Raw genomic sequence first — 25125 nt, forward strand, 5'->3', positions numbered from 1 at the left:
TAGTCTGACACATGACGTGGCCATAAGGCGTTCTTGGCATCTACTTCAGTGATTGGTACATGCAGGTACACAGTAAACAGTGTGTGAACAAATAGTCTGGATAGATGAGTGAAGGATTCTTGCCTGCAAAGTGACTGGGACTCAAATGGCTGTCAGTGACCTGGAGGAAAAAGTGGTTACAAAAATATATGCTGAAAAAAAAAAAATGCTGTCTTCAGGCCAGGTGCTTAGAAAAAGACAGTGGCCTGTGCTTTACCCAACAATGTTGGGGACCAAAACAATATCAAACAAAAATCATATACATATTTAATTCTGCAAGCTTAGAAGCACCAAGTAGCTGCTAATTCTGCTGTTTAAAATAGTTTCATTGTTGAATATTTCCTATTTAAATGAAAACATGAAGAAACATCTAACAGTGACTTTAGTTTACGAATCTAATTGTCTCTGTTGTTGGCTGAACTAAGATTTCTAATAAACTATTCTGACCCATCATTTTATTACAATAATAGACTCAAGTAGAAACAGGTATAGAAATTGATGTCTGTTGACTTGTCAATTTTTTTCCTTCAAAGAAGTTTGTAAAAATTTTAAATCAAACTCTATATTAACTTAAAAATTAAAATAAGGTACTCTATAAATAGTCAAAATAACAAGCATGTAAAATTTGGGGCCAAAGTTTTATTACCAGTAAGTTCAGCTTATTAAAATGGCAAGTTATCAGTATCTATTGGAAGCAGTTCAATACAAAACGGTATTCATATTATCACCTATTAAATGCACTTAAACAAATTTAAAACAAAATACATAAAAACAGCAATCACAATACACACAGCCCCTCAATCTTGACACACTTCTCTAAATATATGTTAATCCTAGAGATAAATATTAATGAAGCAATATTATATCAAGTGCTTCATGCTCCCTGGATAAAGGGTGATATGATTAATAACTCAAAATCTGAAAGTGGGGCAGGGAGAAGGCGTCAGAAGGGAGGATATAAGAAGAAACGTACCGTGCAAATATGAGGCCAGTGTTCAAACTGTTGTAAAATTCCTTGATTAAGTTCTTCTTTATATAACTCTTTGTAAAAATGTGGAAGCTTAGATATCCAAATGCCATTGTTATGCTTGTTTAGTATTTCCTTTATGCGGTTTTGAACCTCATCCATTTTATAAGTGTAAGAGGCAGGAGGCGTGACATTTGGTTTTTCAACAATCTGATTTAAATTATCTTTAAATTAAAAAAATGATAGAATTAACCAAAGGCTTAACATTTTAGATTATCCCCATTACCTGGTATTTGTGTCATTAGGCTTTGTTACACTTGAGGCTTATAGGGGTCAAGGGACTTAGAAGTAAGCAGGATTAGGCCAAGCAGGACTATGACAACTTCATTCTAAATTTTAACCCTGAAATAACCGGCAGACTCAACAGTCACCCAGAGAGGGATCCTGCTCCCTTTATGTTGCAAGGGTGCTTCCTAACTTAATTTAAACATCAGGGTGATCTTGCTTCATAAAGAATAGTGAAATTTATTATTTAATCATTTTCTAAGTGCAACTAAGAAAGGTTGAATTTTGGACAATAGTGGTTTATATGCAATCCTTAAAGCTGTATTACTCAGAGCACTGGGATAATGCCTTAATAGTAAGATCAAAGAACATTTCAGAGAAAATAAAAAAACTATCTAGGTTTTAAGATATAATTTTCTGACTTATTAGTGAGAAAAATAAGTTAGCAATACACAGATGTTGAAAATTGATCCACCTACAATAATCATCCTAGCCTCAGTTTATAAGGTAAATAAAAGTTCTGGTGCCCACAGAGAACTATTAATAAATTGTTTTTATTTCCTCATTCCAAATCATTTATCTTTTATAAGTGAATTTTTATAAAGTTTTGGCTCTCTTTACTCACACTTATTTTTTATTTAATTTAGAATCCCTGAGCTAACATCCTAAGACAATAAAGAAATTTGAATGTCCACTATAGCTGACAGTTCTGGCATTTTAAGAACAATGGAATTCATTCTAAATGTCTTCTAAATTTCACTGGGACACAGATTAGAGAGTATTAAAGATTACCATGTACAAGCAAAATATGTTCATATTTTAATTAGACAGTATTTCTACTGGGATTCAGCAAATTTTATTGTTTTAAATTGGCAGATAGAGAGATACACAGACTAGTTTGAGCATGCTGGCCTCTGAGGATACCAGGAAGGCAAAGGGTGAACTATTCTTTTTTTTTTTTTAATAAATTAATTTTTATTGGTGTTCAATTTACCAACATACAGAATAACACCCAGTGCTCATCCCGTCAAGTGTCCCCCTCCGTGCCCGTCACCCATTCACCCCCACCCCCCGCCCTCCTCCCCTTCCACCACCCCTAGTTCATTTCCCAGAGTTAGAAGTCTTTATGTTCTGTCTCCCTTTCTGATATCTCCCACACATTTCTTCTCCCTTCCCTTATATTCCCTTTCGCTATTATTCATATTCCCCAAATGAATGAGAACATACACTGTTTGTCCTTCTCTGATTGACTTACTTCACTCAGCAGGGTGAACTATTCTTTGAGGATGGCTAGATGCTGACTTTGCTTTATCTGCCACAGGGCATGAGACTTGGTTTGGCTCAGCAAACAAATGAGTCCACAATGTCCATATAAAGGCATTACTAATTTATTTAGGTTCTTCCCAGATAATGATACAAAAGGATCAGGAATAAGGAAAAGGTGAGCTTCTGAGAACTGGAAGACCTCCCTTAAAGAGAGAATGTCAGAACTGATACACAGTTGGAGTCTTTGCAAATGCACCTGCTCTGTGAGGCCACTGGGAGTTCCCTAAGTTTGTATACTGTTAAACAAATCAAGAAAGTAATCTGTTTTGTAACAGGTAGGAGAGGCTGTGTATAGTGTGTATGTATCAGCTGCTAGGTGAACTGCAATCCTCCTGAAACAAGTCCTCATGGTTCTATAGAAAAAGGCTTATTCTAATTTAAAAGGATTTACAACCTCTAAAGGGTATACAACTTTACTGAGTAGCCATGTTTCAGAAAATACATGTGTAATTATTAACAAAAAAATCATACTATTCAATTAATTTCCATAAGAAATACCAGAGATATGTTATTATGGAAAAAAATTATTTGACTTAGTAAGAATCACACTTAAATCAGCAAACCATTTAAAATTACACTTAAATTTCATGTAATATAAGTACTGGTTTTGAAACACTATTCCTCAGGTGGGTCTATGAGCAGGGAATTTATACTCTGGTTGGAGAAGACAAGGTAACTAGTGTGTGCATTTTTAATCTTCAGATTCTTTGACTTTATTCGAATCATTTATTTAGTATTTCTTACTGTTTACTTAACATCCCTATTGGATTTTATAACCCAAGGAATCATTTATATTTGTACTTAGATGCTTAGTGATCATTGCACACAGTGTAGGGTCCCAGACTTTTAAATGGTGGAGTACCTGAAACCATTTTATGAGGTGAAGCCCCATGTTTATGTACTTTAAATTTTACTCTCTAATTAATGAGAGGGTTACAAGGGACACAAGTACCTCTGCAGGTGATACATGGCAGTGAAACAGAATTGGTCTGATGTGAGGAAGGCCTTATCTCAGAATAACGATATCCCTGAAGGTATTATTTTCTCTTTAGATCACATCATGTTATAATTTAAAGAAATGAGGAAAGAGTGGAAAAGAGATATATTTTAAGTAGGATAAGGTGAGAGCAAATGTGAAAAACCACCACCAGATATTTTTCTTGGGGCTCTGAAGCTCCAGAAGCCAAAAGGTATCATGAAGATAATGTTTAGAAAACATACCACTCATTTCCTTAGCACAGGTTCTTGAGAGATGCATCTGAAAAGGTGGTGGAAGGGAAGCCTTTGGGCTAAACCTAAGGTATTAAAAAAAAAAAAGTAAGTTAAAATTCTAATAGCAGAGTCTATGCCAAATTTTATTTTTTATGCCAAATTTTAGACACCACTTTTTATTTAAAGTCTCTGCAGTACTGAACAGCAAAACAAGTCAGAATAAAATGAGCAAAAATGAAAATGGCACTTGGTATCAGCTTTCATATTTCATATTCACCAAGAAAAAATGTGTTAAAAAACTCAAACTACAAATTTAAAAAGAACTTGGAAGTTAGGTCTCCAATTAATTACCTTTAAGGAACTAGCCATATAAAGTGGGGAAAAAAATCATGCAAAGAATAAGCAATTGAACATAAAGTATACTTTGAAATATAACTAAAAAATGAAGGACTTCCATCACCAGATATTGAAAGGAGTTATAAAGTTACAACATTTATGATCTTTGAGCAGATAAGTAAAATGATACAGAGCTTAAAAACACTCAATATACATTGTATCTTAGCATATAAGAAAAGTGGCATTCCAAACCACAGAGGGGATTGCTCAAATAACAAGTTAGAAAAGAAGAAACACAGATTCCTCATACCTCATACCCTTACCCAAATAATTTTTGTATAAATTATATTGGATATATGAAGGAAGATTTTTCCAAATAGGAGGACAAAGACCAAACACACACACACCCCATTTGTGTTCATGCCGGTCTCTCTCACTAGACTCGGAGTGTCTTAATGACCTGTCCCCAGTACCTAGTGCAGTACTTGGTACAGGGAAGGGATAGTGAATATTGTAAAACTGAGTAAGATGATTGAATAAATCAATCCCTGCACCTTGCCTAGCAGTGGGTATGGGACTAGAGTGGGTGACAGTGACACAGTACACATATTTTCCAATTTTTGGATAGTATGGAAGACTCTAAAAATTAGATAAATTCTTTGAAATGAAGCACATCTCAAAATATTTTAATTCTACAATAAATTATTAAATGATAGGCTACCAATACAACTTATTTAATATACGATGTTATGCAACTCTAAGAGCACCATATTTATGTATTGATGCATCTGGGTAATAATAGAAGGTGCCAAAACACATCCAACTCCTACTTATGGAGAACTGTTAGGGAGACAGCACTCTTTTCCCTTGTGCCAGAGCCATAAAAATGTGAATTGGAACGCTCCCCTGCTTTGAGGGCTCTAGCAGCAGGCCGAGGGTTATGAACAAAGAGAGAGCACAGAGAGATTATGGCAACGACAGCTATAGTTCAAGCATGGGTAGGTATGATGGATGGGAAAGAAAACAGTTGACAGAGCAGAAGAAAGTTTTCAAGGGAAACTGCAGGAACACATGAAAAACAAATGTAAGATGAAAAAGGTCCAATCAATTTTATAACAGTAAGTATAAAAGATGTGTTTCTTTTTATTTTTATTTTATTTTATTTTATTATTTTATTTTATTTTATTTTATTTTGATGTGTTTCTTTAAAAAAAAAAGATTTTATGTATTTGAGAGAGACAGACAGAGGTAGCAAGAGAGAGTACAAGCTGGGGGAGAGGCAGAAGGAGGAGAAGCAAGCTCCCCACTGAGCAGGGAGCCTGACACAGGGCTCAATTCCAGGACCTGGAGATGATGATGACCTGATCCCAAGGCAGACACTTAACCAACTGAGCCACCCAGGGACCCCTATTATTTTGTTTCTTAAAAGACAAATACTTGGATGCCTTGGTTGGGCATTTGACCTTGATTTGAGCCAAATCAAGATTTTGGCTCAGGTCATGATCTCAGGGTCATGAGATTGAGCTCTGCATCTGGCTCTGTGCTGGGCATGGAGCCTGCTGGAGATTCTCTCTCTTCCTCTGCCCTGCCTCCTCCCCTCCAAAATGGCTTGGACTATCTCTCAAAAACAAAGACCAACCTTAGACTGGTCCAAAAAAAAAAATACCCCATCAAATCTAAACATACACTATTTATTAGAGATACATTCTTTTTTTTTTATGATAGTCACACACACACACAGAGAGAGAGAGAGAGAGAGAGAGAGAGAGAGAGAGGCAGAGACACAGGCAGAGGGAGAAGCAGGCTCCATGCACCGGGAGCCCGACATGGGACTCGATCCGGGGTCTCCAGGATCGCGCCCTGGGCCAAAGGCAGGCGCCAAACCGCTGCGCCACCCAGGGATCCCTAGAGATACATTCTTATCCCACAAACACTTATTTAAGAACCTGCTGTGTGCTGGTCATGAGCAGACAGTCATGATCTATGATTAAGCAAGAGAAACACACCCCTATCTCACGGACTATATGTGTGCTTGAGAAAACTAACTGTGGTAAGCAGCTATGACATGACCCTCAGTGATTCTTGCCTCTTGGTATACACAGCCTTGTGTAATCTGCTCCCTTGAGTCACTTGTTTCTAACCAACAGAATATTTCAAGGTTGAGGGGATTACAAATGATTAGGTTACAAAAGACTCTAATTTCCCCCCTGCTAGCATAATCTCTCCCTTGCGGACTTCAATGAAGCAAATGGACATACTGGGAAGGCCTATATGGAAAGAAATTGAAGATGGTCTTTGGCCAACAGCCAGGAACTCTGGCACTGAGAAAAAACTAAATAGAAATGATTATGCCAACAGCTATGTGCATTAGCTCAGAGGCAGATTCTTGCTCAGTTCACTCCAGCCATGGCCAGTACCTTCCTTCACTGCAGCCTCCTAAGAGATTGAAGCAGAGGACCTAGCTAAGTAGTATCAGATACCTGATCCACAGAAACTAGGAGATAATAAATATACATTATAAATTGATAGATTTGTATGATCTCTTACAAGAAAATAAATAATAATGCACTGACAAAAATCTATTTATAAAAACAAAACTTATAAAGTGCTATGATACTGGCAATAGGTATAAGGAAAGCACATGATAGAAGTAAGAAACCAAATCAGGAGTAGAGAGAGGAGGAAGTAGAGAGTAAAGGTTATTAACACATTATAAACCTATAATGATCTGAATAGTTTGGCACAGCAAAAGAATGGACAGGTAATTAACGATTCTGAATGGAAAGCCCAAAACCCGAGTCATATAACAATTTCTTATTGGTAAAGACAGCATCTCAAACCAGTGTGGAAAGAAAAGATTATGTAATGACTGGTAGTAGGACATCTGGCTAATAATATTGCTAACTCTCACACTATACAACTACAGAAATTCTAGATAAGAGATTTAATGAAGCCATAACATTATAAAGAAAACAGAAGATTTATTACATAATATTAGGGTAGAAATGCTTTTCTAAGCATAATACCTAAAGACAGCAGACACAAGGGGACAGATTAATAGATGTAACTATATAACATTTTAAAGTTTTTGTATAATGAAAATAACAAAATTAAATAAACTTAGAAGACACTGCCAACATATTGTAAAGAGTCAACATCCTTAGTTTATAAATTATTTTTACAAATGAGGAAAGAAAACAAACAGAAAAGTCATGCAAAGGACAAAGACATGTAACTCATAAAAGATCTACAAATGGCTGAGTAACCATGTAACAAAATTCTAACTTCCTTAAGAATCAATATCAAAGAAATAGACATTTAAACACAGGTACATTCTTTCACCTTTTAGAGTATCAACTAAAAAAGTGATGCCTAGTGTTGGCAGGAGTACAAATAAATAACCATACCCATATGCTTCTAAAATATAATTGGTATAATCTGTGCAGAGCCCAAATTAGTTATAGCCTTAGTATATATACCGTCTTACCCTAGTCCTACCAATTTATTCTAAGGAACTAGTTGTAAATATATGCAAGGAATGTTCCACAAATATGTTCATGGTAGAACTGCTTATAGTAATGGAAATTGTTTATATTCAACAATAGGTGGTTGGACGATGGATTCCCATGAAAAGTGATAATGTAGGGGCACCTGGCTGGCTCAGTCAGAAAAGCATGTGACTCTTGATCTCAGGGTCATGAGTTCAAGCCTCACATTGGGTGGAGAGATTACTTAAAATAAATAATCAAACAAACTCAAAAATGATAATGTACTCTTAATCATGTGGGTTAACAAATATACTACCTTTTAAAACAGGTTATAAAACAGTAATACATAGCATGATCCCATTTGTATTTTTAAAAACATATACATGTAAACAAAATAGATATATTTTTTAAGATTTATTATTTACTTTAGAGAGACAGAGTGGGGGGAGTAGGAGAGGGGGAGAGAGAATCCTCAACCAGACTCCCCACTGAGTGCAGAGCCCCATGCAGGGCTCTATCCCTGGACCCTGAGATCATGACATGAGCCAAAATTAAGAGTCAGATGCTTACCAATTGAGCCACCCAGGCACTCCAAAAACATAGATATTTTTAAATGTTTATGTTTGGATTGGAAGCAATTTTTAAAATTTCTTTTACTTCCTTATACTTTGCAAATTTTCTGTAACATACACATAGCACTTTTGCAATCAGAACAAAGCAATAAATGTATTTTAGAAAATGCTTCCTATAAATATTTAGTATGTACTAAACATACAACAACAAAATAAACACAAGTTTTAACATACAAAGACTTTGAAACCAATAATAAATTTATATTCATTTAGCTTAATACTTGAAAGATGCCTTTTTGATCATGGTACCTGTTGGCTAACACCAGACAGCCATTTATTCCTATCCAAAGTCCATGATCTTACTCACTATAATATACACTCGGCAATTTCTTCTTTCTCTAATGGAAACCTCAACTTTCAATACTGTATTTATCTACATTTTATGGATAAATATCTTAAATATCACATTTAGTAATATCTCCACCTTAATAAAAATACAATGGTCATGAATTACATTATTTTAGACATAAACATTTATTTCCCTCACATAAGCCAGAGAAATCACAAATCAATCATATATCCTCACTCCTGACCCCCTCTCTCTATTTCACTGGAGATACATGGTAAACTTAGCTTGATATCTACAATATCAGAAAATATCAGTTATGTTATTTTTCTAGAACATTCCACCTGTTAACTGGCCCACATGAGTTCTTAACTAGAGATCCTAAGAAAGGGCTTCTGGGGCCCACAAATCTCCTGAATTAATATTCAAAGATGTATGTATATGTGTACACATTTATTTTTCTGGGAAGACCATTTATACCTTTTATCAGCTTCTCAAAAGATTTGGTGACCCCTCCAAATTTTAAGTTAATAATAGTTTTTACTACTTAATATTACTGCTCACATATTTCACAGGTAGATAAAACATCTTTTGCTATTTTTCTATTTTTGGTAAGAGTAATTTAAAAAAAATTATAATTAGAAAGGCTGCCCATAACATCTGCCACTGGGTGGTATTTAGATTTCTCTTAAAAGGAATCTTTCCATTTGTATCATGCTCTTAAAAAAAAATCTGGTGAAGATGTTTTACACATCTTTAATAGTTTATAATTAAAATAGTCTGTTACATAATCCATGTAAAGAAAGCCAGCTGAGGACAGCTAGATATATAGTTCTTTATCATGCTAGATATTCTACTATATGGAATTCAAAATTTTTATAGTGAAAGACAAAAGATAAAAGGATACATTGTGTTAATTCTCAAGACTAAAACCGTATAAGTAAAGCTTTTGCTTTCCTTTTTAAATTTTTTTACACTTGATTCTTGAGCAACATTTGTTTGAGCTATGCAGGTTCACTAATACACAGATGTTGTTAAGTACAGTACTGTAAATGTGTTTTTCCTTATGATTTTCCTTTTTTAAAAAAATTTATTCATGATAGACATAGAGAGGGAGAGAGGCAGAGACACAGGCAGAGGGAGAAGCAGGCTCCATGCCAGAAGCCCAACGTAGGACTCAATCCCAGGACTCCAGGATCGCACCCTGGGCCAAAGGCAGGGGCCAAACCGCTGAGCCACCCAGCGATCCCCTCCTTATGATTTTCTAAATGACATTTTCTCTTTTAGCTTACTTTATTGTAAGACTATAATATATAATACATATATAAAATATGTGTCAATCTACTATTTATGTTATCAGTAAAGCTTCTACTCAATAGTGGGCTATTGGTTAAATTGGGGTGGGGGAGTCAAAAGTTATACATGAATTTCTGACTGAGGGGTTAACACCTCTAACTCGATGTTATTCAGAGGTCAACTGATTTTGGAATACGTTTAAGTTCATGGGGAGTTGCAAAAAATATACACAGAGGTCCCATGTACCTTTCACTTAGTTCCCCCTAATGGTAACATCTTGCATGGTATAATAACAAAAATGAACAGTTGACATTGGTACAATCCAGAGCTTATTCAACCCCCCCAGTTTTACAGGTATGTACATGTGCATGTGTTTGTGCACATGGTTCTGTGCAATTTTACCACACAAAGAGATCCTTATAACCACCACTGTAATCAATAATCTACTGATTATCATCACCAGAATATAATCATAATCACCACAACCGTCCTATCACTATAAGGCCCCTTCTTGCTACATCTTTGTAGCCACACCCTTCCCACTTCTCCAACCCCTAACTCTTGGCAACTACCTATCTGTTCTCCATCTCTACAATTTTGTCATTTCAAAAATGTTATATAAATAGAATCACACAGTGGGGCACCTGGGTGGCTCAGTTGGTTGACTGTCCAGCTCTTGGTTTCAGCTCAGGTCATGATCTCATGGATTGTGGAATCGAGCCCTGAGTCAGGCTCCCCACTCAGCAGGGAGTCTGCTTGAGGATTCTCTTTTCCTCTCCCTCTGCCCTTCTCCTACCACTCATGCACACATGCTCTCTCTAAAATAAATAAATAAATCTTTTAAAAAATGATATTCCCCCCAAAAAATGATATTCCCCTATAGATGATGTGTCATTTCTCTCTGGCTGTTTTCAAGATTTTTTTTGCCTTTAATTTTCAGAAGGTTAATTATGATGTGTCTTCATGTGACTTTCTGAACTCTTGAATCTGTGGGTTTATGTCCTTAGACAAATTTGAGAAGTTCTCAGCCAAATACTAGCCAGGTGAATTAATTATAAGAAAAGTTTTTAGAATAAATTGTAAGTTATGCTGAAATAGCATACTTCAAATACTCACTCTTTTAGCCCCACTCTTTCTCTTCTCCTGAGTCTCTCCTGAGACTGATGATACAAATGTTAGACCTTTTCTCATTTTCCCCATAGGTCCCTATGGCTCTGCTGGGTGCTTTATTTCCATAAGCCCCTCAGGCTTTGCTAGGTGTTTTTTAAAATTGTTTTATTTTGTTTCTGTAGGAAGTCTATTTACTCTGTTGTTCATACTGGGTCATTTCTATTACTCTATCTTCAAGTTCATGGATTCTCTCCTCTGTCATATTTACTCTGTTATTGAGTTTACCCAGGGAATTTTGCATTCTGGCATTCCATTTTTTTATAACTATAGTTTCCATGTGGTTCTTTTTTATATGTTCTATTTCTTTGGTGAATTTTATATTTTTTTCCTTTTTTCTCAAATTATTTGCAATTGTTCAGTGAAGCATTTCTAGGAGAGCTGCTTTAAAATTCTTGTCACACAATTTCAACATCTGATTCATCTTGGTGTTGGCATCTGTCAACTGTCTTTTCTCATTCAAGTTGTCATTACTGTGGTTCTTAGTATAACAAGTGATATTTTTTTTTGTATCCTGGACATTTGGACATATGTTAGGAGACTCTGAATTCTATTTGAAAGTCTTATTTTAGCAGGTAATTACCCTGCTTAGGTTTAGCACGTAGCTCCTGGCCCACTTCTGTAGTCCTTAGTTCCAATGATCTCATTTTTCAGTACCCTCATGGTGCTATTCTGGTCTGGCATATTATTTGTTGCTGTTGGGGCTTCTTCTTGATCTCTATAGGTGCTTCCCATAGGAGCAGAATGCACTTCCTTGGGCCTAATGCTGCTAGGCGGAAGGGAGAGAACACATAGGCTGTAGGTCAGAAAGCACCATCCTGGGCCTAGTCTTTGGTCTGCTTGGTGCTGGCACAGCCTCCACGCAATCACTGCTGGTGCTACCTGGAAGAATGGAAGGCACATACCCTAGGTTGCCCATTGCCACTAAGAAACAGGAGACACCAGATCATGGGATAGAGAATGCTCCCCTGGGCCCACAATCCAGAAAGTCTAAGTTTTGTTGTCATTTTATAGACTAAAATCAAAATGGATCTTGAAATTCAGGCAATCAACTAGAGGAGACAATGGTACCTCAGTCACATACTGGACCCAACTAGTGTTTTAGGTCAAAGTCCAAGTTTTAACCATGTATTTCCTACACTTTATAAAAATTATAGTAACTAGCCATAAATAACATTAAATATATACCATTAAGAAACTTTTATCTAGCTTTTTAAAAAATAATTATTTCTAAATATTCTAGTATGGAGGCAGTGCTGGGATTTTTGAACACTGATTTAAACGGATATGATACAACACAATTTGTTTTACAAAAACACAAAAAGAATGAAACAATGTGATACTGGTCATCTATATCATGGGTTGGTAAATTTTTTCTATAAAGGGTCCACTAGTACACATTTTAGATTTTGCAGCATACTATTTCTGTACAACTACTCAACTCTGTGGTCGTGCAAAAGCAACCACAGACAATATATAAACAAAGAGATGTGGCTTTGTTTAAATAAAGCTTTACGAAAAAAAAAAAAAAAACAGGCAAAAGGCCAAGTTTGGCCCATGGGTCATAGTTTGCTGACCTGAATTACCTTATAAAACCATAAGATTTAGAGCCATAAGGGAACTTTGAGGTCACCTAGTTTAACATTTTCATTAAATTAATGAGGAAATCACAGCCCAAAAGATGAAATAATTTTGTTTTTTCACCTGGCTAGTAAATGGCAGCACCCAAACTAGGACTTTAAGCTTGTTCTTATTCTGTCCAATATTCTGATTCATAGATGTATGATGCTACTGTATAATTATGGATATGATTGTTAGAGCACAGTGAAATATGCAAATCAATAAGATTATACCCAAAATTTACAAAATTAATTATAAGAAATGTTTTTAGAATAAATAGTTTTAGAATAAATAGTTATGCTGAAATAGCATCTTAGAATAACTTGTGAGAGCTTTTTTTTTTCATATGAGAGCTTTTAACATGAATTTTATAGAGGGATTACCAAAAATGCAGAGAAAATATAAAATGAAAATATTCAGACAATGACATTCAGGTAGCAGGAAAAGTGGTTTCTACTAGTAATGACGCACTTCCCTACTACACATGAACTTACATTAGATAAAACACAAAGTATTTCCATCTTACCATGAACATACATTTCTAACATTTATTTTCCTACATTCACCAAACTTCTCCCTTTAGCCAGATAAAGCCCAAATACCTGTTGTTGGTAGACATGGTCACATGCCTCTGTACTGGAACGTCTTTGAATACTTCACTTCTGAGAGTTGTGTGTAATGTGTAAGGTGGCATTTCAGCATCAGACTTAACTCCAAGAGAGTTTCCTTTGTCTCTTAACAGTGTTGGATTAGGTTTTTTGCTGACAGAAAAATCTGAAGAAAATCCTGGTTGTCTGAGGGTTGCTTTAGGTTTTCCTATAAATTTAGGCATATATAAAAAAATCAATTAGCTTCCCAAAAGCCTAGTTTCACTACATCACTCCCCTGTCCAGATGTTTTCTGTGGGTCTCTATTCTCAGAACAGTTTGTAAGAACACAAGGAAGTTGCCACTACAGGGTTTGTCAGTAGGGGAAGAATAGATTGGTATTTAGCAGATCAGATTCTTCAAAACATGGCTTTGTCTGCTAATCAAGCCAGTTACTGTCCCTCTACTCACCAATCAACACTTCAGTGGCAACCACCTCATGTTGCTACAGATGCAGCATACTCAACCATATCTCAGTCTTCCCATCTCTTCTACATCAAATTCTTCCCATCATTCGAGGTCTGGGTTCAAGCCCCCCTTTGCCATGGAGCCCTCTATTGCCATTCTCACCATGATTGCTCCCCTGTTAAAAATGCTAACTGTGGCATTTATGCATTTACTCCAATAATATATTGGATAAATTATAAATAATAAATTCTTGAGAATTTAGTTTTAGACTGATTATAAGCTCTCTGAGATATGTGTTCAGTAAACACTGGCTGAGCTACCTACAACATCTTTGTGTATTATATAATTTATACTTTTTTTCTGAAAATAGAGGATTTAGTATAAAAGTATAAAGACATGACTTTAGTATAAAGACATGATTTGCTAAATAAGACATTAAATCCTAGGTTATTGGTTCATCCAACATTCTGAATTAAGCTTTCCCTCAAATAACTTAAAAGAATAAAGCAATACTTTGCCATAATAAGCTTAGTAAAATTTACTCTGAGTTATTTCATGCTGTATAATAACTTAGCAAGTCACATTCATCATCTTCACTTAATTTCAAATGGAAATACTAGCTTTAGGATTCCCCCTTGACATATGAATGTTAACAAATATAGGTGTTTGTGATGAATACAAGCAATATTTCCATAATTCCATATGACAGTGTATTCATAGACATGTTTACAATTTTTAGCATATGAAAAGAACTTACCTTCTAGAAAAAATGGCATGGTTTTCTTTACTCTCATCTGACAATTAACTTGCCGCCCAGTTTTCCTTTTAGAACTCCTCTGACGAGCCACAAGCTGAGCAATTCTTGCAGTTTCTGTGCAGGCCATGGCATAGCAGGTAATCTATTCATGAGAGGCAAGGTGAGAAGAGAAACATTTCTCAGATTCACTGGTGCCTAGAGGCTGATTTTTAAAAGTGGATCTTAGTGAGTTTACACATCCCAAATCAAACTATATGTGAATATTTACGTCTCTCTCCTTGATACTGTTAGAGCAAAATTACATATTCTACAAAAGAAATCAAGAATAGTCTAGCACACTGAACAATCTTTCCTCAAATTGAAAATTTTATTTATACCTTAAACAGGTATTCATTAGACATCTACAATGTGTTAGGTACTATGAGATTAAAAAATGAACCCAAAGAAACCTGTGTCACACATTATCTTATATAATCCTTGAGACATATTTTTTAAAGATTTTATTTATTAGAGACACACACACACACACACACAGAGAGAGAGAGAGAGAGAGAGAGAGAGAGAGAGAGAGGCAGAAACACAGGCAAAGGGAGAAGCAGACTCCATGCAGGGAGTCTGACATGGGATTCGATACCAGGTCTCTAGGATCATGCCCTGGGCTGAAGGCAGCGCTAAACCACTAAGCCACCAGGGCTGCCCTCCTTGAGACATATTTTATTCCCATTTTATACATATGTGACAGAGGCCCAGGAAAGTTAAGCAAACTTCCTCAGTCACACAGCTAGGCCATCTCTCTGAATGCAAAGTAGATACTCTTAATTGTTATTTCATTACCTTTCAAAGACCACCCGATCCTAATCTTGCCACTGAAGTGGATTAATTGGGTCACTTGGGACAAATCAGTTTACCGCCTACATCTTAGTATTCTCAGCTGTAAAACGGGAGTGGGCTTAGATCTGGGGTTTTCAAACTGTTCAATGCCAGCTCCAGAACCTCACAGTGGCAGAGGAGTGAGGGTAAAGCAGGGCAAGCAGAAGCCCTGGACCCTGTGGCACCTGCTCATAACACAGCAGCTCAGCTTTTTATCTTTTGAAAAAACTGGTGTGATATACAGGAGATTTTTTTTTTCAAGTATGTAGGTCTCTAAAACCGCATCTAGTGTTAAGGTCTCTGATTCTAAGTTGAAATCAAGAACAGGAAAACAATAGGCTTCATATAAGCCAAGGAATACACCTATTCTTTGGCCCAGTATTTCCATTCCTGAAAGTATATCACAAGAATATGATTGAAAAGAAAAAAATGTACATACCCAAATATGTGCAATAGAGGTTATTTTAATAATCAAACCCTGGAAATATTAAAAATGTCCATAACGGGAGGACAAGGTTGAGTATATTATGGCGTAATCATATGACGCATTATTAATTTATTAATTAACTCATGCAGACATTTGATCATTCACACATTCAAGCACATATTTATTTATGAAGCACCATTAGGGGTGAAACAACAATCATTCAACCTCAAGAAACTTACAAAGGAAAAGACACAAAGAGACTAAACAAAACACTCTGTGAGTGCTATCTTGATCTATTACAAAGTGTCAAGTAGACAGAGGGGCCACTTAAAGCTGCCTGGGAGAATCAGGGATGTTGAAACAAGTTTTATTATTACTATAATAATTAATTTATACATACTCTTTATAAAAATGATTACAGATTAGGTGAACTTTCCCTTTGATCACTCTCCCAACCCTGGTCCCCCTTTTCTCTCCTCCGCCCACTGTCTTCCCTATGCCACCAAACAGAGCAACTATCATAAGTTTTGGGGAGAAATACCCCAGATCCATTATATCTATTTACACATGCAAAAATGTACCCAGAAGATGTGCTGTTTGGCGAGGTGGTGCTTTTTGTCTTTAGGACAATGATTTGTCTGTATCTTTCACATTGTACATTGGCAGATAGCAAGAGGTGAAATTGCTGGGTCACAGGTTATGTGCAACAAAACATTTCATTGCCACACCAAATTGCTATGTTATATATGAAATATTCTTCCAGAGAAACTAAAAAATTTAAATACTATGATCATATTGGTGTGAAGGCCAGGTCAGCCTAGAGAAAGAAAGGATTAAAGACAGGGAGAATGGTAGGGATATCCCTGTAATAATCAAAGTGCTGAATGATCCTTTAGAGATTGAATTAGGGTCCAGATAATAGGAACAGATAGGAATGAGGTCAAACAATCGGAATTTAAAAGTATCTATTAGCTTTGCTACCCAGGAGATCATTAAGACTTAGGCAAAAAGTTGTAGAAGGTTTATAATGCATGGGGTGTGACACCTGGCAGTGAGGTCTCCAGTACACTTATTTTGCTTGAATGTTGAAGACTGGGTAAACTTTAACTTTAAAATGTTTTATTTAATGTGATTAGAGTCTTATTTTTACAGTGAAAAGAATTTGAGGAATAAAATAAAAGACATCAGAATCTAGGCTTTGCTTTAGATGCTGTTCTAACACTACCAATCTCAAACCACTTAGCTAGTACTTTTCAGTTTGACTCCTACCCTAGTTAGGAGATTAGAAGTGCCAGGTAGGCAATTAAGAATTTGTTTGACTCTCATGACATGCACAATTACCTTCTTACCTCTCCAGATCTACTAGTTTCTATCCTCACAACTGCTGGCACACTTCTCAGATAGGCTTCTAGTGTAGGGTAACCTAACTGCTTAAAGGGGATCCAGTCTCCAGTCAAGGATCTGTACTCTCCTTGGAGTCGGGGTAATGCTATTCCGTTCTTATGAGACTGTAGAACAGCTCGTAGCATTTTTGAAACCAGATCTGCTTCCAGCATCTTCACCTATAAGAACACAATAGAAGGTTACTATGATTCATTAGTCTGCAGATTCAAATAGATTTTCAGTGTGTACACGTGTTAGAATATCCCATCAACTGTTACTGAATACTTTCTGTGCTATTACAATATAGAGAAATAACCGATATGGTGGAGAAAGGCACGGAATACCATGAGAATATAGGGAAGTCAGACGGGCTAAAAGACTAGTCTAGAGAGGGAAAACACCAGGGACTTTTTCCCAGATAAGAGAAGGCCTGAACGAAATCCTGAAGGACATGAAGGAATCATTCAGGCAAAAAGGAAAAGGGTATGTGGGGTGAGGATGGGGAGCGGTATCAGCCTCAAGTAAAGAAAGGGAAGAGAAGGTTCAAAAGGCACAGAGGTCAAAGAGAAGTAACATGGTTAATTCTGAGGGATTCCAGGCAGTTAAGAGGCTGGACATGACTGAACAAAGACTCTATGATTATAAGCTGAGGACTGAAAGGTGGGGATAGGAGACGTGGAAAGAGGCAGACTCAGATGAGACTCCTACATTATGTTAACATATGCATTTTTGCCATACATAATGTGGGGCCTTAGAGGGATTTGAAATAGGGGAATAAAGTGATCAGCTCTGCATTTTTGAAAGATAACTATTTGGTAGTGGGGAAGATAAATGCAAAGGAGAAAAACTAATGAGTTGTGAGGATACTTGGAAATGTGGAGGACTTGAAAACAGGGCCCTGGTAATAAACAAAAAATCAATTTGAGAGGTAATTAAGATGTAGAATCAACTGAAATTGATTGGTTTGGATAATGAGGGAAGTTTCCAAGTTTCTAGCTTAGAACCATGGTGGGTAGTAATGATCCACATGGAGATGAAGCAGAACAAGTTTGCAAGAGAGGAAGAGAATGAATTCATTTGAGATGTACGGAGGCTGGAATGCTTGTAGGTCAGCCACACAGATATACTCACTAGGAATTCAGGTTAGAGATCTAAAGTGGAGTTAGAGTTGTTGGTCTTCAACATATATGTGGTATTTGGTATCCAGGGAGTCAAAAATAAGGCTAAGGATGGACCTCTGTGGAAGGCCATCGTTAAAGCATGGGCAGAGTAAAAAGAACCAAGAAAAGGCTGAGAAAAAAGTGACCAGAAAGAAGTAGAAAAGGCAGAGCTTGTGTCATATAAGCAAAAAGAGACAAGAACCAAAGAGAATGGCATATTCAAATGTGTCATACACAGAAGACAGGGCAAGCAAGAGAAAAAAATGAATTTTGGTACCTAGGAAATCTGTGGGGATCCTGGCTGAGGATTTTCATTGGCCAGTAACTGCCATTTTGCAAGATTAACCACTCATACTTTCTTTGGACTAACAGTAAATAGAATGGTAATAATACAATGAGAGAATGATATTTAAGAAGCCAGGAAAAGTAGGCTTAGGAAGGCAAGCAAGCCATGGACAGTTTATTAATTCTTCCTTCAACAGTGCTACCCGACAGAACTTTAGGTGCTAATGGAAATGTTTTATATCTGTGCTGTCCAATACATGTGGTGACTGAGCACTTGAAATGTGGCCAGCACGACTGAGGAACTGAATTTTTAATTTAATTGGAATTAAATGTAGCTGGTGGATGCTATATTGGACAGTACAGAATTCTAGACAGTCTTATTCTTTCTTCAGTTTAGAAAACAAAAGGAGGAATAGCATACAATGCTAGCATTTCCCTCATTTGTCAGTCTGAAAAGGAGATAGCAGCTTATTTGTGAGTGCTCTTAATTATAAATGTGGTACTCAAATGATAGCGAGGTTTACGTGGCAGATAACTTTAAAAATTTATTATATATATTTCCTTCTACTAAACATTAACTCTGATCAAACTGTCACCACCAGTACCCACATTTAATTAATACTATGTGTATATACACAATGTGTAGTATAATATTATTTGAATGGAGAATGCGAAAAATACATATACTGTAAACCTTATAGCAACCACTAAAATTTTTTTAAAGAAGCATAATTAGCCAGTAGTAAAGATAAAATAATAAAAATTCAATCAAAAAGTAATGAGATGTATACCTGAAATTATATAACGCTGGATGTTAACAACACTAGAATTTAAAAAAGGAAAAAAAAAGCAATTAAAAGTAAAAAAAAAAACTTAGGCAAAAAAAGGGGAGAGGAACAGATAGTACAAATAGAAAAGATCTAGCAAAATGGTAGATTTAAAGCCAACCATGGCAATAATTACATTAAATGTAAACTGCTGAAAATATCTAAAAAATTTAGGATTGGTGGAGTGGATATAAAAACTTAACTTATACACTATATATATGAGAAATCTATTTTAAATACATATACAACATAGGTTCAAAGTAAAAAGACAGACAAAGATTTGTCATACATACATGATTAGTTAATACAAGAACAAGGAATACCATCTGAGATAAGGACAGACATTACATAATTAAGGAGTTAATTCATCAGGAAGATATAATAATCCTAAATGTGACTACACCAAATACCAGTGCTTCAAAATACATGAAGCAGAAGCCAATAGAGCTGAAAGAATAAATATATTCATAATTGGAAAATTCAAAACTTCTTTCTCAGTAATTGGCAGAATCAGTAAACAAAACATTAGTAAGGTTATAGAAGAGCTGATTAACATCAAGCAAACTGACCTAATTGATATTTATAAAACACTCTACCCCGATAATAGCAGAATATACATTCTTTTCTGATTATACATTATATATATGTATATATATATATATATACACACACACACACACACACATATTTAGAGAATATATTCTGGGACCTATGACAATCCTTGATCAGTTTAATATAACTGAAATTATACAAAGAGTATCCTGTGACCAGAAAAGAAAATTAAATTAGGTATCAGTAACAGAAAGATATGTGGACAGTCTCTATGTATTTACAAATTTAATGATATGCTTCTAAAAATCAAGATCAGAAAGGAAGCCTCTTTTAAGACAAAAACATCAGAATTTTTTAATAAATGAAAACACAATGCAAAAATGTGCTAGATGCAGTTAAAACAATATCTAGAGGGAATTTTGCAGCATTATACACTTATGTTAGAAAAGAAGAAAGGTCCCAATTCAGTGATCTAATCTACTACTTTGAGAAAAGAGTAAATTATACCAAAAGTAAGTAAAAGGAAGGAAGTAATAAAAATGAGAGTAAAGTCAATATTGAACTGATGAAACACATTAGTAATGAAATAGAATAGAAAGTTAAAGAAAAAATCATGAAACCAAAACTAATTTTTTTAAAAACATCAATAAAATTGATAAACTTCCAGATTAATCAAGAAAAAAAAAGAGAGAAGACACGAATTAGTAATAATGGGATTGAAGAACAGGCCATCAATACAGATCCCATAGACATTAAAAAGGAAATATGAATAACTTATGCCAATAAATTTGGTCAATTAGGTGAAATTGAGTAAATTTACTGAAAGACACAAATTCCAAAGTTTATTCAAGATGAAATAGATAATATCTCTATATGTATTAGAAAAGTTGAATTTGTAGTTAAAAACCTTCACACAGGAAAACTCAAACCCAGATGGGTTTTATTGCCAATTCTACCAAAATCTTCAAGAAAAAATACTTCTACACAAACTCTTACAAAAAACATAGGGGAAGGGAATCCTAAATTCATTTTATGAGGTTAGCATTATGCTGATACCAAAACCAAAGACATTTTGTGCTAAGAAAAGCAAAAACCAATATCCCTCATTAACATAACTGCAAAAATTCCTAACAAAATATTAACAAATCAAGTCTAACAATATGTAAGAAGGGTAACACATCACGATCAACTATGGTTTACTCTAGAAATGGAAGACTGATTTAACATTCATAAATCAACCAATGTAACTGACTATATCAACGACTAAAGGGGGAAAAGCCACATGATATCAATAGTGAAGAAAAGACATTTGACAAAGTTCAAAATCATTTATGATGAAAAAACTCTCAGAAAATAAGAATAGAAGGGGACCTCCTCCACCAGATAAAGAATATATTTGAAAAACCCATAGCTAACATAATAATGCAACAAGAAAAAAAATGAATGCTTTCTCCCTAAGATGGGAACAGGGCAAGAATGTTCCCTCTCTTCATTCCTATTCACACCCACATTGGAGGTCCTAACAAGTGCAAAAAGACTGTTTTGAAGACTTATTATAATAATATATTAACCAAGTAATGTAGGTATTGTCGAAAAGACAGATACATCAATGGAATAGAATACATAATCCAGAAATAGACCAACATATATATAGTCAACTGATTTTGGACAAAGTTATCCAAAATTCAGTGAAGAGTGCTGGAACACTATTCATCCATTTGCAAAAAATGAACCCCGTACCATATTCAAAAATTAACTCAAAACAGACAACTTAGGGCTACTTGAAAAAGCTAATACTCTAAAACGTCTAAAAAAAAAAAAGGAGTAAATCTTTGTGATCTTGAGTTGGGCAAAGATTCTTCTAGAACCACAGAAGAAAAAACTGACAAATTGGATCTCATCAAAGTTTTAAATTTCTGCTCTTTTAACTTTAAATTTCTGTTGAGAAAATAAAAAGACAAGCCACAGACTGAAGGAATATATTTTTATAACACCTCTGGAAAAGGACTGGTAGCCAGTATATATAAACACTCAAAACTCAGTAAGAAAACAAAGATCCCAATTTAAAATGTGCAAAAGGTCTGAACACATACTAAAGTAGAGACATAGATGGCCAAAAATCATATTATTCATTAAGGAAATGAGAATGAAATTCACAATGGGGCATCACGACACATCTATTAGAATAGCTTAAACTTTTAAAAAAAAACAACAATATGAAGTGCTGATGAGAATATAGAGCAACTGAAATTCTTGTACGTGTCTGGTGGACTTGCAAAACAGTACTTTGAAAAATAGCTTGGCAGTTTCCTATGAAGTAAAAAAACATATACTTCTCATACAATCCAAAAAACTTACATATAGGTAATTACCCAAGAGAAATGACATATGTCCATACAAAAACCTATACTTAAATGTTTATGGCTTTATCCATAAGTATCCCCAAATTAGAAAGAATTTCAAATGTTTAAACAAATGTGGCACATCCCTGCAGTGAGGTACTACTCAGCAATTAAAAGGAACAAACTATTGATTCATAAAACTGTATGAATGACTCTCACACTATGCTAAGTGGAAGAAGCCAGATACAAAAGACTCTATGCTGTATGATTCTAGAAAAGGCAAAACTATAGGCATAGAAGTTAGATCAGTGGTTGACAAGGGATGGGAGTATAGGGGAAGAGACTGACTACAAAGAAGGCACAGGGTAATTCTGGGAGTGATGGAAATATGGTTTATCTTGATTGGCAAATTATATGTTTGTCAAAATTCATAGAACTGTAAACAAAAAAAGGTGACTTTTATTATATGTAAAGTATACATCATTAGGTCTGAGAATAAGGAGTTCTTTCAAGTTGTGCCACTTTGCAGTCAACTCTCATCCTCTTATACATGCTGTCCTGGCTCCTGGCAACCACTGATCTGCTTTCTGACATAGACCACTTTTTGCCTAGTGTTCTTGAGTTTCATCCATGTGTCCCCATTGATCTTATACTATGATAAGTAGTATGTCATTGTGCGGACATGCCGCCAATTCATTTACCCACCTGAATGTTGCTAGGCATTTTGGCTGCTTCCAGTTTGGGGGTATTACAAATAAGGCTGTTTTGAAAAGTATAAATCTTCAGGTAGACATATGTTTCTCTTTCTCTTGTGAGAATCCAAATTCTGAGATTCAGATTTTCTAAAAATTTAATATACACAATAATTCTGAGAGGAAAGTATTCTCATTCTATAGATAAGAAAACCAAAGCTCAGGGAAGTTAAATAACCAAGATATGATAAGATGTGTGGAAGCTATTCACAGGGATGGTATAAATTCCAAGTCAGTGAGATAGAAAGGCACTTTAAAGAGTAAACAGAAAATTCATGGCAGCAAAAAATGACAGCTGTAGAGTCTCAGAACCTCTGTCCCCCTGATGTCCAACTACACTTTGAGTGTGTTGGGGAGCAGCTAAGAGAGGACGGTTTTGGGATATATATTTCAAGGTTGCTAGAAGTTAAATCTAAAGTGTAAATTCTGGCTCTTAAGTAGTTAACTCCTGATCATAAGAAACATACTTTGATTTGTAATGGTTCCTGACTCAGTGGTCAAAGATCACTGAACCTATGCTGCACTATTTTTTTTCTCCAAGTAGGAGAAATGGAGGCTGGCCAAGTTCTAATTTGCAAGAGGAAAAACTAAAGGATAACCTACTAACTTCCCAGAGCCAAGCCTCCCCAACTTTTTTACTTCCACCTTTCCTACCTTCTTTCCTTCAAAACTCTGTCCCTCCCACCTGTTCATCTAGAGCTTTTCTGAGTAAAGCTGGACTTTGCATCTCTGTATATCAGTAGATAGGCCCTGACTATAAGTTATGCACACATGATGTGTAGATATAATGCCAAGTGGTCAGCACACATATAGGAACACACCCATCTGGGTGTGAGCAGTGTCCCTGGATCTGTTTAGACTAGACTGTTTAGTACATCTAGTTCCTCCCCAGTCAGAACCACTATGAACTCCTGCTGAGAGTTTCAGTAGGAAAGACTTGTCCCTCACTTTGAGAAGGAGTTTCTACTTCCTCTTCCTTCCCTTCCTTCTGGAAAGAGTATCTGTTCCATTACAACCTCCTTACTGTGGTCTACTTTTCCCCAGCTACATTAGTGGGTGGGCAGCAATCACTAACTTGTGGGAGTAAAGAAAAAAAATTCTCCTAAATGCATTCTACTCACTAATGCACATCCTATGACTAAGTTTACTAAGTTCTATTAGTTTTAATAGAACTCCAATATGACGCTGGTTTGCAAAGACAAGTCTAATCCCATCTTAGAAGCTAATCAGAGACTGGTTCTGCAGGCTGCCCTATATGAAAGCCTTCTACTTCTTCCACCCTTGGGAGAACTACTTCATACCACTTTCTCTGAAATGTCCCCTCTATCTTCCTACATTATACTCTGAAAGAGCTGCCAGTAAAGGTCACCCAAACAAACAATCTGGGGGTGTGCTGATAAGTAGTAGTTGATATACTGATTTTGATTTGACTGTGGGGAGAGACAGAGGATTGCGGAAGGCTGTGCCATTGCCTCCTCTTACTGGTGTCTCCAAGTTCTATATCACTACGCAAAGAGCACTTATTTTCCTAGGACAAATCCTTTCTCCTGGGGCTCTGATCTCTTCTGTAAAATGAAGCAATTCTGTATTCATGGTTCTCAACTCCTTACCACCATCACCTCATGATACATGAAGACAGGCTGACATTCACAATTCCCCCAATTCTGACTACCTCTGTGGTGAGCACTCTAGTCCACACCAACATCTCTTGCCTGGATTGGGGCAATTACCTCCTAGCTGGTCTCAGCTTCCAGTTCACCTCCAAAAATCTATTCTCCATATAGGGGCCACACAGCTCACTGCCTCAGGTGTTTGCTCAAAGGTCACCTCCTCAGCAAGGCCTTCCCTGTCCACCCTATCCAAAATCAGAACTGTTATGCTGGCTGTCCAGTATTCCCTACACCCCTTCCCTACCTTACTTAGTTACTTAGTTACTTAGTTACTACCTTACTTACTTACTTCCCTACCCTACCTTACTCTTTTGCATTTATCACCACCCAGTATTCCTTATTTAATTGTATCATCTGTTTTCCCAACTTGATTATGAGCTCCATGAAAGCC

The 25125-nt window shown here is 35.9% G+C and overlaps 1 protein-coding gene across 9 annotated transcripts in view; it reads right to left on the reverse strand.

Moving 5' to 3' along the window:
• TDRD7 (tudor domain containing 7) overlaps positions 1-25125 on the reverse strand; it is a 72134-nt gene that overhangs the window by 40907 nt on the left and 6102 nt on the right. For 4 of the 9 annotated variants that reach the window (XM_055302704.1, XM_055302703.1, XM_055302701.1 and 1 more), the window contains 6 exons: positions 23018-23154; positions 17113-17325; positions 14467-14608; positions 13257-13470; positions 3839-3912; positions 1013-1230 (listed from right to left, as the gene is read on the reverse strand). In XM_055302704.1, coding sequence (XP_055158679.1) covers positions 1013-1230; positions 3839-3912; positions 13257-13470; positions 14467-14608; positions 17113-17325; positions 23018-23035 — 879 coding nt within the window. In that variant the 5' untranslated portion in view covers positions 23036-23154. Of the gene's footprint in view, positions 1-1012; positions 1231-3838; positions 3913-13256; positions 13471-14466; positions 14609-17104; positions 17328-23017; positions 23155-25125 lie in introns of those variants that run through there. The other 5 variants (XM_055302705.1, XM_055302706.1, XM_055302708.1 and 2 more) reach the window with 4 other exon arrangements.

The sequence above is a fragment of the Nyctereutes procyonoides genome, unplaced genomic scaffold, assembly GCF_905146905.1.
Source record: "Nyctereutes procyonoides isolate TBG_1078 unplaced genomic scaffold, NYPRO_anot_genome, whole genome shotgun sequence".
Taxonomy (NCBI): domain Eukaryota; kingdom Metazoa; phylum Chordata; class Mammalia; order Carnivora; family Canidae; genus Nyctereutes; species Nyctereutes procyonoides.